The sequence below is a fragment of the Mustela lutreola genome, chromosome 1 (assembly GCF_030435805.1).
Source record: "Mustela lutreola isolate mMusLut2 chromosome 1, mMusLut2.pri, whole genome shotgun sequence".
Taxonomy (NCBI): Eukaryota; Metazoa; Chordata; class Mammalia; order Carnivora; family Mustelidae; genus Mustela; species Mustela lutreola.
In genome coordinates this window covers 240,418,428-240,433,175 of record NC_081290.1, presented here as the reverse complement: position 1 = coordinate 240,433,175, position 14,748 = coordinate 240,418,428, and the positions used below count along the sequence as shown (strand labels likewise).

At 34.6% G+C, this 14,748-nt stretch overlaps 1 protein-coding gene across 2 annotated transcripts in view; it reads left to right on the top strand.

Annotated features, from left to right (window-relative positions):
* Positions 1–14,748, top strand: part of SBF2 (SET binding factor 2) — a 479,243-nt gene that overhangs the window by 257,102 nt on the left and 207,393 nt on the right. For both annotated transcript variants that reach the window (XM_059135879.1, XM_059135868.1), the window contains exons 7-11: positions 4,921–5,053; positions 6,329–6,437; positions 8,534–8,647; positions 13,289–13,366; positions 14,479–14,592. In XM_059135879.1, coding sequence (XP_058991862.1) covers positions 4,921–5,053; positions 6,329–6,437; positions 8,534–8,647; positions 13,289–13,366; positions 14,479–14,592 — 548 coding nt within the window. The remainder of the gene's footprint in view (positions 1–4,920; positions 5,054–6,328; positions 6,438–8,533; positions 8,648–13,288; positions 13,367–14,478; positions 14,593–14,748) is intronic.

Here is a 14,748-nt window from a genome sequence, read left to right as displayed (position 1 = left end):
GTTCTGTAGGTTGCTGTTTAGTTTTTTGATTGTTTCTTCACCTGTGCAGAAGCTTTTTATCTTGATGAAGTCCCACTAGTTCATTTTTGCTTTTGTTTCCCTTGCCTCCAGAGACATATCTAGTAAGAAGTTGCTATGACCAATGTCAAAGAGGTTACTGCCTGTGTTCTCCTCTAGGATTTTGATGGTTTCCTGTCTCACAATTAGAACTTTCATCCATTTTGAATTTATTTTTGTGTATGTTGTAAGAAACTGGTCCAGTTTCAATCTTCTACATGAGGCTATCCTGTTTTCCCAACACCATTTGTTGAAGAGACTTTCTTCTTTCCATTGATATTCTTTCAAAGAATATTCTGTCAAAGATTAGTTAACCATATACTTGTGGGTCCATTTCTGGGTTTTCTGTTTTGTTCTATTGATTTACGTGTCTGTTTTCATGCCAGAACCATTCTGTCTTGATGATTATAGCTTTTTAATATAATTTAAAGTCCAAAATTATTATGTCTCCAGATTTGCTTTTCTTCTACAAGCTTGATTTGGCTATTTAGGGTCATTTGTGGATCCATACATATTTTGGAAGTGTTTATTTTAGGTCTGCAAAAAATGTTGTTGGTATTTTGATAAGGATTGCATTAAATGTGTAAGCTGCTTTCAGTCGCATAGGCATTTTAACAATATTTTTTCTGCCAGTCCATGAGCATGGAATGTCTTTCCATTTCTTTGTCTTCTCTTCGATTTACCTAATCAGTGTTCTATAGTTTTCAGATCGTTTACCTCTTTGGTTAGGTTTATTCCTAGGTATTTTATTGTTTTGGTGTAATTGTAAATGGGATTGATTCCTTAATTTCTCTTTGTGCTGCTTCATTATTGTTTTATAGAAATGCAGCAGACTTCTGTACATTGATTTTTGTATCCTGTGACTTTTTTGAATTCATATATCAGTTCTAGCAAATTTTTTTTGGTAGAGTCTAACATTTTCTACACAGAGTATCATGTCATCTGCAAGTAGTGAAAATTTGACTTCTTTTCTGCCAATTTATATGCCTATTATTTCTTTTTATTGTCTGATTTATGTGGCTAGGCCTTCTAGTACTGTGTTAAATAGTGTGGTTGGAAGTGGACATCCCTGTGTTGTTCCTGACTATAGAGGAAAAGCTCTCAGTTTTTCACCATTGAGCATGATATTAGCTGTGGGTCTTTGGTATATGGGCTTTATGATGTTGTGGTATGTTCCCTCTATCTCTACTTTGTTGACTGTTTTTATCAAAAATGGATGCTGTATTTTGTCAAATGCTTTTTCTGTATTTATTGAGAGACTTGTATGGTTCTTACCCTTTCTTTTATTAATGTAGTGTATCACACTGATTGATTTATAAATACTGAACCACCCTCACAGCCCAGGAATAAATCCGATTTGATTGTGGTGAAGAATTGTTTTAATGTACTATTGGATTTGATTTGTTAGTATCTTGTTGAAAATTTTTGCAGCCATGTTCTTCAGGCATATTGGCCTGTAATTCTCCTTTTTATCGGGGCCTTCACCTCAGGTCATGATCTCAGGGTAATGGGATTGAGCCCAGTGTCAGGCTCTGCGCAAGTCAGCTTGTCCCTCTCCGGTTCTGCCCCTCCCCCTGCTCTTGGATGTGCATGTTTGTGTGCTCTCTCTCTCTCAAATAACTAAATAAGTAAAATCTAAAAAAAACCAAACAAACAAACAAAAAAAAAACCCAACTCATCAACATGCTAAAAGGTTCATACACCATAGTCAAGTGAGATTTATTCCTGGGATGCAGTGATAGTTCAACATAAGTTGTTCTCTTTAACATAGTTAATTGATGGTAGGCAAGTTTTATCTCAGTAAAAAAATTTTTAAGGTTGTAATAATGTTTCATATTGAATGAGATTAATGAAACATAACAACTACGTGGAGTATCTAATTCTAGAACAAATGCTAACCATAGGGAAAAATTTCTAAAGAACAATATTGTGGCCAAAGAAATCTTGAGAAAGAAGAAAGCTGGAGGCATCATGCTTTCTGATTTCAAACTATGCTACAGAGTTATCAAAATATGATACTGGCACAGAAGCATATACATCAGTGGAATAGTCTAGAGTCCAAAAGTAAATCCATCCTTGTTTGGTCAGTTAATCCACAAAAATGGAGGCAAGAATATACATCGGGAAAAGATAGTGTTTTCAATAAATGATGTTGGGAAAAGTGGACAACTTCATGCAAAGGAATGAAACTGGACCACTTTCTTACAGCACATAGAAAAATAAATTCATGTTATTAAATACTTAAATATAAAACTTGAAACCATAGAGCTCCTAGAAGAAAAATTAGGCAGTAAGCTCTTTCACTTTGGTCTTAGCTGTATTTTTTTTTTCTTTTATTCATTTCCTTAGCCAAGGGCAACATATTTTGGCTGATTATCCTTTTACATTTATTTGTATGTAGTTTCTCTCAGTCTGAGACGTGTCCTTATTTTTTAATGTTATTTTTTCACAGAAATTTTCAATTTAAAATAATGGAATTTATTCATCTTTTGATTTATGATCTGTGTATTTTACACTTTTCCTATCTGAATTTTTAGAGATACTCTGTGACATCATTTAATGAAAGTTTTAATATTTCTTTATAGTGATTCATGTCAGCTTTCAGAGAGCTTTCAGAGAGCTTTTTACTGAAATGTTTTTGAGTGACCACTATATAGTCAGTGCTTGGTGGGGGTATACAACAGTGTATAAGGCCCAGTGTTATCATTGAGGGACTCACATTTTAATGAAGAGGATATCAGGGACAATGAAGAACAGAAGAAGCAGAGTTATCAAAATGAAAGAAGTGTTCTAAGAGCTCAGGTAGTTTACTATTGATCATGCAAGTGTGAGAGGTGGCAACTGGGTTGGAAATATGAATGTAAAACCATAAAGATATTTTGGCATTGTGCTCAGACTTCATCTAGTAGTCTTGTGTCTTCAAACATTTTTAGCATCAGAACCCTGACTTCAAAGGAAATTAATGGTAGCAACTATAATAATTATAATAATAATCATAATATCAGCTAATGTAGTTTGATTATTTACCATGGTACCATGCTGAGAATTTCATGCAATATCTCATTTCTTCTTTATAACAACCATATTAGATAGGTCTTAAAATTATCCTCATTTGGGGGTGCCTGGGTGGCTCAGTTTGTTGAAGCCTCTGCCTTCGGCTCTGGTCATGGTCTCAGGGTGCTGGGATCAAGCCCCGCATCAGGCTTTCTGCTCAGCAGGGAGCCTGCTTCCCTTCCTCTCTCTCTACCTGCCTCTCTGCCTACTTGTGATCTCTGTCAAATGAATAAATAAAATCTTAAAAAAAAATTATTCTCATTTTACCAACTGAGGCTCACAACAATTCGTATATAAAATAGGTTGAAGCAAAGGTTCTCTTCATAAATTGCTTCTTTGGAACAGAATACATTTGAAAATACCCAAAAAATGGGGAAGATACCGAAGGGTTTGAATCATGAAAGTGGCATAATCAGAATAAGGCATAATTTTACCTCCATATGAGGTAAAATTAAAAACATGAATTGTGAGTTCAGATGTATCATATGAGATAAGTTGGGAATGATAAAAGAGGAAAGCAGTTAATAATGGGCCAAGAAGAAATTTGCATGCCTCATGTGAAGGGACAAACCATGGTAAAGGGAGTTAAAGGAAGTATTTTACCTTAGAAGACTAATAGTGACTCTTTTTTTTTTTTTTAAGATTTTATTTATTTATTTGACAGATCACAAGTAGGCAGAGAGGCAGGCAGAGAGAGAGGAGGAAGCAGGTTCCCTGCTGAGCAGAGAGCCCGATGTGGGGCTCGATCCCAGGACCCTGAGATCATGACCTGAGCTGAAGGCAGAGGCTTTAACCCACTGAGCCATCCAGGTGCCCCTAATAGTGATATTAAAAAGAAAAACGATTCAGTAGTAAATAGGAGAAGATAAGAAACTGTATTTATTTAACTTTATTTTATTTTATTTTTTAAGATTTTATTAATTTATTTGAGAGGCAGTGAGAGAGAGCATGAACAAGGAGAAGGTCAGAGGGAGAAGCAGACTTCCTTTGGAGCCGGGAGCCCAATGCGGGACTCGATCCTGGAACTCCAGGATCATGACCCAAGCCAAAGGCAGTCATCCAACCAACTGAGCCACCCAGGCGTCCCTATTTAACTTTAATTCATTAAGTATGAATGCTATATTTTCTAGTGTTTCTGCTAGAAAAATAGAAACAGGACTTACAAATTCTGTACTAGGAGAGGGGATAAAAGAAGATCCAGGATAATTATTAATCATTTAGAAAAGGGGGAAAAAGGTAGAACAAATAAAAAGTATTAAATAAGATACTGTATGTATGTATATATATTGAAACAATCACTGTAAGTCAATTAAATGATCTACTTAAAAGATGAAGGTTGTCAGACTGGATTTTTTTAAAATGTCAACTATATTTCCAAGAAGTAGAGAAAGGTTAAAGTGAAAAGATGGAAAAAGACATACCAGGAAAATTTCAACAACAAAATTGGCATGGTTATATTAACATCAGACAAATGGACTTTAAGGGGGAAAAAACTTATTTGAACATTGCCAGTATGTAAAACAGGAATTTAAGTACGGTCCATGAACATAAAGTTGAAAGGAAAGTAATAAGTGTATTTCCAAACAGCTGATATGTTCAATGATTGTTACATTGATTTGAAGAATAAAGACAAACAAAATGAAAGTTTGGGAAAACACTCATAGGTTATATGGAATTTATAGTTTAAATAGTTTTCTTTAGAGATTTCAGAAATACTGGCTTTTCCATTCCATGTCATTCTTTGTCTGTCTGTTGACAACACATATAAAATGAAATGCATTTGGTAAGCATTTGCTCTTGTGTTTTCAGGAATTCAAAATGTCCTCAGCCTCTTTTGTGCAGTTCTCACAGAAAATAAGGTTCTCTTCCATTCTGCAAGTTTCCAGAGACTTAGTGATGCTTGCAGAGCCCTGGAATCTTTAATGTTTCCTCTTAAATATAGGTGAGGTTTTTAACTTGATTCTTTAATTTGTTCCCAAATTCTGCATTATTTATTGATGATTAGTTGCAATGTCATAGCACAATAGTTTTGAACCACAAGGGCATATTTTACAAAGTTATTCTATACACATGATTCTGATGGAAATCTAACCTAGAATTTGGAAATTTCCCAAGTTGTTCATTACTGAGTGTTGATTAATTTAGTGAAAAAATAATTTGAATCGTATTGTCAGCAACATTTAATTCTCTTTGAATATAGTTAGTGATAAAGGTCTTAAGTTAGTTTTGTCTGATTATTTGATATTAAAGAGTTATTAATTTTTAGGAGTTATAATGGTACTATGGCTATATTAAAAAAGATCCCTTACCTTTTTTCAGATACCTACTAAAATATTTAAGTATAAATGATATGATGTCAGGGATTTGCTTCAAATAATATAGTAGGGGAGAGAACAAAAATGAGTAGAAACATATATGAGACCTTCCACTGATAATTGTCAAATCTGCTTTGAATACATGAGGCTTACTTTTCCTTTTTCCTCTTTTTTCTGGGGGAGATGGTGGATGTTAAAATTTTCCATTGTAAAAAGTAAAAAACAAAACATCTAAACAGTGATGCCCTGATAGTGTTATGAATAAAATATTTTCTAACATCTGTTTTATGAATTTGATAGTCAAACCATTCTGGAAACTTAAGTTCATACAAACTAGAAAAAAATTTAGACCGTTTCCAGGTTTTATTTAAAAAATTTTTTTGTTTGTTTGTTTTAAACTATGTGCCTTTCTTAACCCCTAGATAAGAGAACATTCTAGGCCTTAAATTTTTGTACTCTGCCTTTTGGAGTGAATTCGAACATCAGGTATAGAAAATGGAATTTGAATGATTGTTTTATTTAGACAAATCATTATCAGTATTGAGGAAAAGGGCCCATCAGGGAGTCATTGTTACCTCCTAATATCAGATTTTCATGTAAGGAAAAAATATTTTCAAGCAAGATTGACAAACCTAAGGAGACTTCTTACCTCAGAGGGATAAGGGATAAAGAAGCTGTCCTGGTTCCATTTCCTTTTTATCTTTTTCTATCTGATCATCTCTTTCACATGAAGGTTTTTTTTAACCTTTCTTTTTAAAAATTTAATATGAACAGCCATGAGAACATTATTGATAATTTCTAAATGTAGGTATTCTGAAATTCGTACCACATAAAAATGAAAGAAAATATGATTGTATTATGAGAAAACTAATATATCTCACATATGCTTTTATTATTTCCAGTTATCCTTATATTCCCATTCTCCCGGCTCAGCTACTGGAAGTTCTAAGTTCCCCAACACCTTTCATTATTGGAGTACATTCTATCTTTAAAACTGATATCCATGAACTTGTAAGTATTCATCTTTAAAGTACAGTTATTGAGGCCAAAATCTTATCATATTTTTTGAATCCTATAACATTTCTACTAATTACTATTTTCAGATCTGTTGCATTCCCAATAGGAAAGATTGGCTGAAAGAAAAAACATCATTGAAAAATACAAATATATTAGTTTCTTCTTATAGCAAATATGGAAGATCTACAAAATGAACTTATTAATAGTTTTATATGCTCTTTGGCATATTATTTTTATCTTTCTGTATTCTCCATCTTGTATATGAGAAAGGAAGATGAAGTAATCCGTTAACTTGTATTCTATTTATACTTTTGTTACAAGTGCAATGATATATTCATATTTTGAAATGAGACTCTGTCAGTCCTGAGTGGCTGGTAGCTAAAAAGCCAAAAGCATTTGCAAAAGAGTGAAGGGTTATAGTTAAATATGAACCCTTCGGTATGAGCTCCATCAAATTATTCTTTTCTTAATGCCATATGAATAGAAATACCAAAGAAGAAAGGAATGTTCTATATTTAAGCCGGTTCTAGAATAATGTGTTTACTTCTCTGTACTGAAATTATTTAAGAGGGACTGTCACAAAAAAATTGTGCTTCAGAGAAGGACATCCAGGATTGTCAAGACTTTAGGGACTATATCCTGTGAGACCCTTAAGGAAATTTTCTCAGGTAATAACCTGATACTGTTTGATAGCTAAAGATAAATACTGAAGTGACTGTTGTAGGAAGGTTCATTTTTTGTAATTCTGAAAAGTTGAAAGAAAATTGGTGGATGTGGTGGCTGTAGAGACAAATTTCTCCTCAGTGGAAAAGCTTCCAACTATTAGAACTGCCCTATGGTGAAGGATGGCTTGCCTTATGTAAGGAATATAACCTCAAGTACTGTAAGTGGAGTGCAAGGAGCAAATTCCATGACACTTTCAGGGAGTTTAAGAAAAGTGCTTTACTTAAAGGTTGGGCTATATGACATCTTCGATCCAGAGAGTCTTCAGATTCTGAAATCCTACTTTTAGTTTTAGTTGCCAATGGAGGTAGCTCTGTTGGTACTTATACATAATTATAATTGTAATCAAATCACAGGTGTCATTAAAACTGACAGTTCAACATTGTAATTATAAACAAGACCCTCATTCATATACTAATTATTTTCCTACCTTTATATGTTGATATCTAGTTCCTATTTAACTTTGATATCACCATATAAAAATATGTATCAAATCAATAAACATACTTAGTAAAACCCAGTTTGTACTAATTAGAAGCATACCCATCTGGTTGACAGGTAATTTTGTCCCTCTAATATAAAGTATCTGGAGGTAAGACAAGCAAATGTTTCAAAAAATAAGTTTCTTAATTTTTGATAAATAAATTAGAATGATTTTCAAACCTATTATCAACAAAATAACTTCAGCAGTCTTGGCTAGTTTCTCTGTTATATTTTTATGTAAGTTATTTTTAAGTAGACTCATAAAATGCTAAAAATCAGTTTCTTTCTCAAGCACCCAAACAGTACCATTTTGATTTATATCAGTTGCTTTGGTTGTTAACTCTTGTAGTAAGTACTATATTATTTAGAATAGAGCTAAACTACTATACCAAAGCTTCCAAAATACAGTGTGGAATTTTATTTAACACTCATGCAGCAGTCCATAGTGCTGTTCCATTATACCAGACCGGCTTACTCCATGAACTCATTCATGGTCCAAGCTTCTTTCTTTCTTGGTTCTGCACCAGAGTTGCCTAAGGCATTGGCATCATCTGAATGTTCAAGGTTGGGTTGTTGGGTACATTATAGTTTCAGCCTTAGGAAAGAAAAAGCATAGGAGAGCCTTCCATCCCCTCTATTTTGAATACCTGAAATTGTACACATCACTTCTGACATTCCATTGACAGAAACTTAGTCAGGTGTCACACCTAATTTCAAAGGAAGCTAAGAAATACGTGGTAGCTGGGAAGTCATGAACCCAGTATTCTATTGCTATGGACAGTCAAGAGTATTTTCCACACCATTTTGAATTAATGAAGGTCAGATTAATTTTCTTAGCAATAAATACATTCTATTAATTATTGATTAATTTTTATCTCCTTTAGCTAGATGTAATCATAGCAGATTTGGATGGAGGCACTATAAAAATTCCTGAATGTATTCACCTCTCTTCCCTGCCGGAACCACTTCTACATCAGACTCAAGCAGCTCTTTCTTTGGTATGACATTTTTAATAATAATTTTCTTTTGATTTAAGTATAAACTCAGGCAATTGGAATTAGATATCATTGGCAGTAAAATTACTTTAAAAAGAGTTATATGTTCTTAAAACATGAATATATTCTTACGGAATATTTAGAGTAATTCCTTACATATTATCTGAAGAATATACTTTAAATTTTGACTATGTATTTGTTCTACATTCACCGTTTCATTTAGAATATTTATTTAGTAGTTACTATATACTGAATACTGTGTTAGGTATTGAAAATGTACCAACACAGCTGTGAAAATAGACCAGACTGCCTCAAAATCCCTGGTTTCCCTAACATCCCTTATTAGAAGATAGTACCTACTCCTTTTCCTTCAGCCCTCTTGTTGACATCTCATTTCTTTTTGGTAGATGTGCTACTTGCAAACAGTATGATATTGTCTTGCCAATGTTTTCAAATTACTACAGAAATCTGCAACTTATTGATAAATTAAATATCCAGCATTCTTCGAAGTAAAGTTTTAATAAGTCCTGTAGCTTGGCTGTTTCTCACTGACACATTTACTGTTTTTATAGCTATTTTATCTTAGTTGATTTTTTCTTTTTACAATTTTTTTTTAAGGTAGGCTCAATACCCAGCATGGCATCACATGCCCTACCAACAGAGCCAGCCAGGCGCCTCTTACCTTAGTTGATTTTTAAAATCAGAGCGTTTTATTTTACTGACAAAATTTTAGGTGCCAATTTATTCATTATCAGAAAATTGAAACTTGGGGCGCCTAGGTGGCTCATGGGTTAAAGCCTCTGCCTTCGGCTCTGGTCATGATCCCAGGGTCCTGGGATCGAGCCCTGCGTCGGGCTCTCTGCTCAGCGGGCAGCCTACTTCCCCTTCTTGCTCTCTCTGCCTGCCTCTCTGCCTACTTGTGATCTCTCTCTGTCAAATAAATAAATAAAATCCTAAAAAAAAAAGAAAAGAAAATGGAAACTTAGAAATTCTGAATTCTTTTTCAAGTTTCTTCTTTCAAGCTAGAACTAAAGCTTCATATTCTTTAAGTTTTGGTGGGTTTTGTTTTTGTTTTTGTTTTTGTTTTGTTTTGTTTTGAGGGAAGGGGCAAAAGGAAAGGGAGAGAGAGAATCTTATACAGCCTTCAACATGGAACCTGACATGGTGTTCAATCTTAAAACCCTAGAGGTCATGATGTGAGCCAAACTTAAGAGTTGGATGCTTAACCAACTGAGCCACCCAGACACCCCAGCCTTCATATTCTTGAATAATAGTCCAATCTGGGAACTGTTTAAAAGAATATTCTTCTTGTGGGGTGCCTGGCTGGCTCAGTTGGAAGAGCATGATCCTTGATCTTGATTTCAGGGTCATGTTTAAGCCTTACATTGGATGTAGAAACTAATAAATAAACCTAAAAAATTTTCTTCTTAAATAGGAACTCAGAAGTCTAGGATTACCAGGAAGGATTTTATTCTTAGAACATTTTCAAATTTGTATTAGTCTTTATATTGTTAATAGCGGCATCTATGGGATGTGAATATTTAGAGAAGACTGACTTTTCCTAACATAATCTAGAATACAAGATGTGATGGAGTGGAAATACTAATGCAGTACCCAGGAGACCTAAATTCTAGTCTGCTTCTTTCCACTTGATACTATTGAGCAAATCACATTCTATCTCTAGGCCTCTGTTTCCTGGACTTTATCTATAGGATAAATGTTGAAAGCATAGGATGATGAAAGAACTGTTTACCAAAGTGAAGAGATGATTTGGGGTCACATGTAGAAATCTTTTTTATTGTAGTAATTATGTATTTATTATAATAAAAATAACATAAAAACCTATGATATCATCTAAGAAACTACTAGATTTAAATAGGTGTGTTGGGGCGCCTGGGTGGCTCAGTGGTTTGGGTTGCTGCCTTTGGCTCGGGTCATGATCGCAGGGTCCTGGGATCGAGCCCCGCATCGGGCTCCCTGCTCTGCAGGAAGCCTGCTTCCCTCTCTCTCTCTCTCTCTCTCTGCCTGCCTCTCTGCCTACTTGTGATCTCTGTCTGTCAAATAAATAAATAAAAGCTTTAAAAAAAAATAGGTGTGTTGATTTAAAGACAATTTAAAGAAAAATACTACTCAATAACTACATTGGTAGTATATAGAAGTTGAGAAGGTAGTATTTGAATGATTGAGAAAATGTTTAATATTTCTAGAAATTATAAATTTCTTAATCTTATATATGATTACTTAATAATGATGTTTATAGCTATGCAGGGATTAAGTACCAAAATGAAAAAAATATTAAGATTTTAGTTCTTTTTTTTTTTAAGATTTTTTTTTTTAATTTGACAGAGGGAGACAGAGATAGCGAGAGAGAGCGGGAACAGGGAGGAGAGGGAGAAGTAGGCTTCCCACTGAGCAGGGAGCCCCACATGGGGCTCTATCCCAGGACCCTGAGATCAGGACCTGAGCTGAGCCACCCAGGTGCCCCTAAGATTTTAGTTCTTTTTTTTTTTTTTTTTTAAAGATTTTATTTATTTATTTGACAGAGAGAAATCACAAGTAGACAAAGAGGCAGGCAGAGAGAGAGAAAGGGAAGCAGGCTCCCTGCTGAGCAGAGAGCCCGATGCAGGACTTGATCCCAGGACCCCGAGATCATGACCCAAGCTGAAGGCAGTGGCTTAACCCACTGAGCCACCCAGGTGCCCCAAGATTTTAGTTCTTAATTCAATGTCTCCTGGTAAGGATTCTGCTGCACATTGGTATATCTTGACCTGAAGCACCTGTGCCACTAAATTTGGTCAATGAGTTTGGTATGAGTATTCATGTTTTTTGTAGTTGTCAAGCACAATGGTTGATTCTGTGGTACAGTGTAGTTTTGTAAATAAGACATGAAAGCATAGTATATTACCAAACTAGAACCAAAAAGAAATATTCGATGAACTGAGTGGGAGCTTTGACACACAATTATAGGAGCTTCATTTGTTTACTAAATAATTGTGATCAAATGGCAACACAGTACTTGAACTGTATAATAACTGATAATTTTTTAGATATGAATTATACTGTATTATTATATTGTAGTAATGATTGGGTAATTGGGTTATAAATACTGTCAGTATTTTTAGTGTCGATTTTAAGTATTGTTACGAAGCCATGTAAGTAAGGATTAATGTATAATAAAGTCCCCTTTAAAATTTTGCCCAGTACATTTCCTACAGTTGAGCTTTGTGGCCATTCAGGAGCCTTAACAGAACTGGATACCTTTGATAAGTTATTTAAGCATTCTTGAGCACTCCCTCATCCGGGGTTGACCAAAGTATTTTCATCTATTTTAAGTATACTACCTAAACCTGAGTATTTGAAAATGATTCTGCAAAGATAAAAATTTGCTACTTACTGATGAAATTTCATCTTTTTCTCTGTGTTAAGTCTTGCATAGATCTTCTTTACCTACGTGTTCCCCAGCCTGCTCTTCTTCAAAGCCTAACTCAACTGTTACCGTTTTTTTTCCCCAGCTTTCCCTACATTGACTTACTTGATGTTTCATATATTATTCCTTATATATTTATAGTACTTGCACATTGTTTTGTACTTTTACCCCTCTAGACCCTGAGGCTCATAAGCTTATTCACTTGGTTGTCACATTTCAGTTAATTAATTAATAAATTTTAAATTACACTAATAAACATAAAAACGAATGCTTGGGGATGCCTGGGTGGCTCATTCGGTTAAGCCCTTGCCTTCGGCTCTTGATCCCCGGAGTCCTGGGATCGAATCCCACATCGGGCTTCTTCCTTGGCAGGGAGCCTGCTTCTCTCTTTGCCTCTGCCTGCCACTCTGCCTGCTTGTGTGCTCTCTCTCTCTCTGACAAATAAATAAGAAATAAATAAATAAAATCTTAAAAAACAAACAAATGGTTGCTTAACATTCCAGCAATATAGACAAATAACACTGCCCTAGACTGTTCCTGTTCCCTTCCCAGAGGTAACTAATATTTTATAGTTTAGTGTATATTCTTCAGAACACTATATTTTCATTTATATATTTAGTGTGTGTGGAGAGATATATACATATACATCAATAGACTAAGAGAGCAATTTAAGGTTTGTTTTACTTTTAAACAAATGAAACCATTCTTTTGTGTGTTTTTCTAGAACATGTTCATTAAATATTTTATCTTGGAGATCTTTCTTTTTTTTTTTTCTTTTTTTTTATTATTTTTTTATTTTTTATAAACATATATTTTTATCCCCAGGGGTACAGGTCTGTGAATCACCAGGTTTACACACTTCACAGCACTCACCAAATCACATGCCCTCCCCAATGTCCATAATCCCAACCCCTTCTCCCAAACCCCCTCCCCCCGGCAACCCTCAGTTTGTTTTGTGAGATTAAGAGTCACTTATGGTTTGTCTCCCTCCCAATCCCATCTTGTTTCATTTATTCTTCTTCTACCCACTTAAGCCTTCTTGGAGATCTTTCTACAATAGTACAGACAGAGTTGCCTCAGCTAACTGCATTGTTTCCTGAAAGAAATGTATTGTTGTTTATTTACTGACACTTTTTCATCTTAGTACTCCAAGTAGGTTAAATAATAGATTTTATTGATACCAAAATTTTGAATGTAACCAAACTTCTTTGCTTTAGATTCTACATCCAGATTTGGAAGTAGCAGATCATGCTTTCCCCCCTCCACGAACAGCTTTATCCCACTCAAAAATGCTGGTAAGAAGTTTAATATTTAAATGTGGCATTTTAAAATAGAACTGTACTGTCATCTGTAGGGTTGTTAAAGAGGCTGAGTGTAGCGAGAGTCAGATGTACAGCCTAGTAATAAATGTACCAGATTAGAAATTAGAACTCTCACTCACTGATCTTGTGACCTGCTCTCAGAGGGGCCAAAGAGCAGCACATTGACTGGAATGGGGTACAGCTAAGACTTCCCCTAAGGAGGCAAGAGTAAGTGTGGGTCATAGCCTGGAAAACTATGCCAAGTATCAAATTGAAAGGGCCAAGCAAGGATAAGGGGGAAGCTTACAAAAAATGGAAACAGATATTGTTGACAATGAGAGAGTCGAGTTTGAGGGGTAGATGAAAATAGTTCCAATTAGAAGCCGTAAGTAAGAATTAGTATATAATAAAGACCCATTTAAAGTTTTGCCCAATGCATTTCTCAGAGTTGAGTTTTGTGCCCAATCAGGAGCCTTACAGAACTGGATACCTTTGATAAGTTATTTAAGCTTCCTTGAGCATTTCCTCATCTAAGGGTTGACCAGATAAATCTGTAAGTTTCCTTTAATTTCTAAAACTATGATTTTATTAAAACCTGAATTATCAATAATCAGTCATACCTTATTAATATAGAAATAGATTTTTATAAGTTGGATAAACTTTAGAAGAATTTCATAAGCTTTAAGATACAGTTTTCTGAGATTTTTTCTATTTGTGACTTTTATATATTATACATATATGTATATGTGTATATATAAATTTTTTATATTTGATGGATATAAAAATCAAATGGCTTGGGAAAGGTGTTCTTCTCTAACTTGGTGAAGGGGGAGACTCTGACTTTTTCTGAGAGGAAATTGGATATACTAGAGACAAGTTTTCTTTGGTTCACTTGAAAAAAGAACTATTTAACAGCTTACCCTGTTCAACAGTGGGATGGGCTAGATGCCCACCACTCAGGGCTGTCATAAGTAAGACTTATGTGTAGGAAGTGCAGACAGATGGATTGAAGAATCTCTCAAGTTCTTTTCAACGTTTTGTCTTTGTGATATTTCATTTTTTTAAAGAAATTCAGTTACCTAACTTGTTTCTTCTTATATTTTCAGGATAAAGAAGTACGTGCAGTTTTTCTTAGGTTATTTGCACAACTTTTCCAAGGGTATAGATCATGCCTACAGCTTATAAGAATTCATGCAGAACCAGTAATACATTTTCACAAGGTAAGATGATACATTACCATCTTGTATGTGTCCAAAACATGGCCTCTAATTTATAAAACAACTTGGTTGTCTTTTTTCTTAGCCATGACCTTAGTTTATCAAATGTGGTTCTTTTTTAAGTCTCTGCTTTTAGATTAGGTGATGACTTTTTTTTTC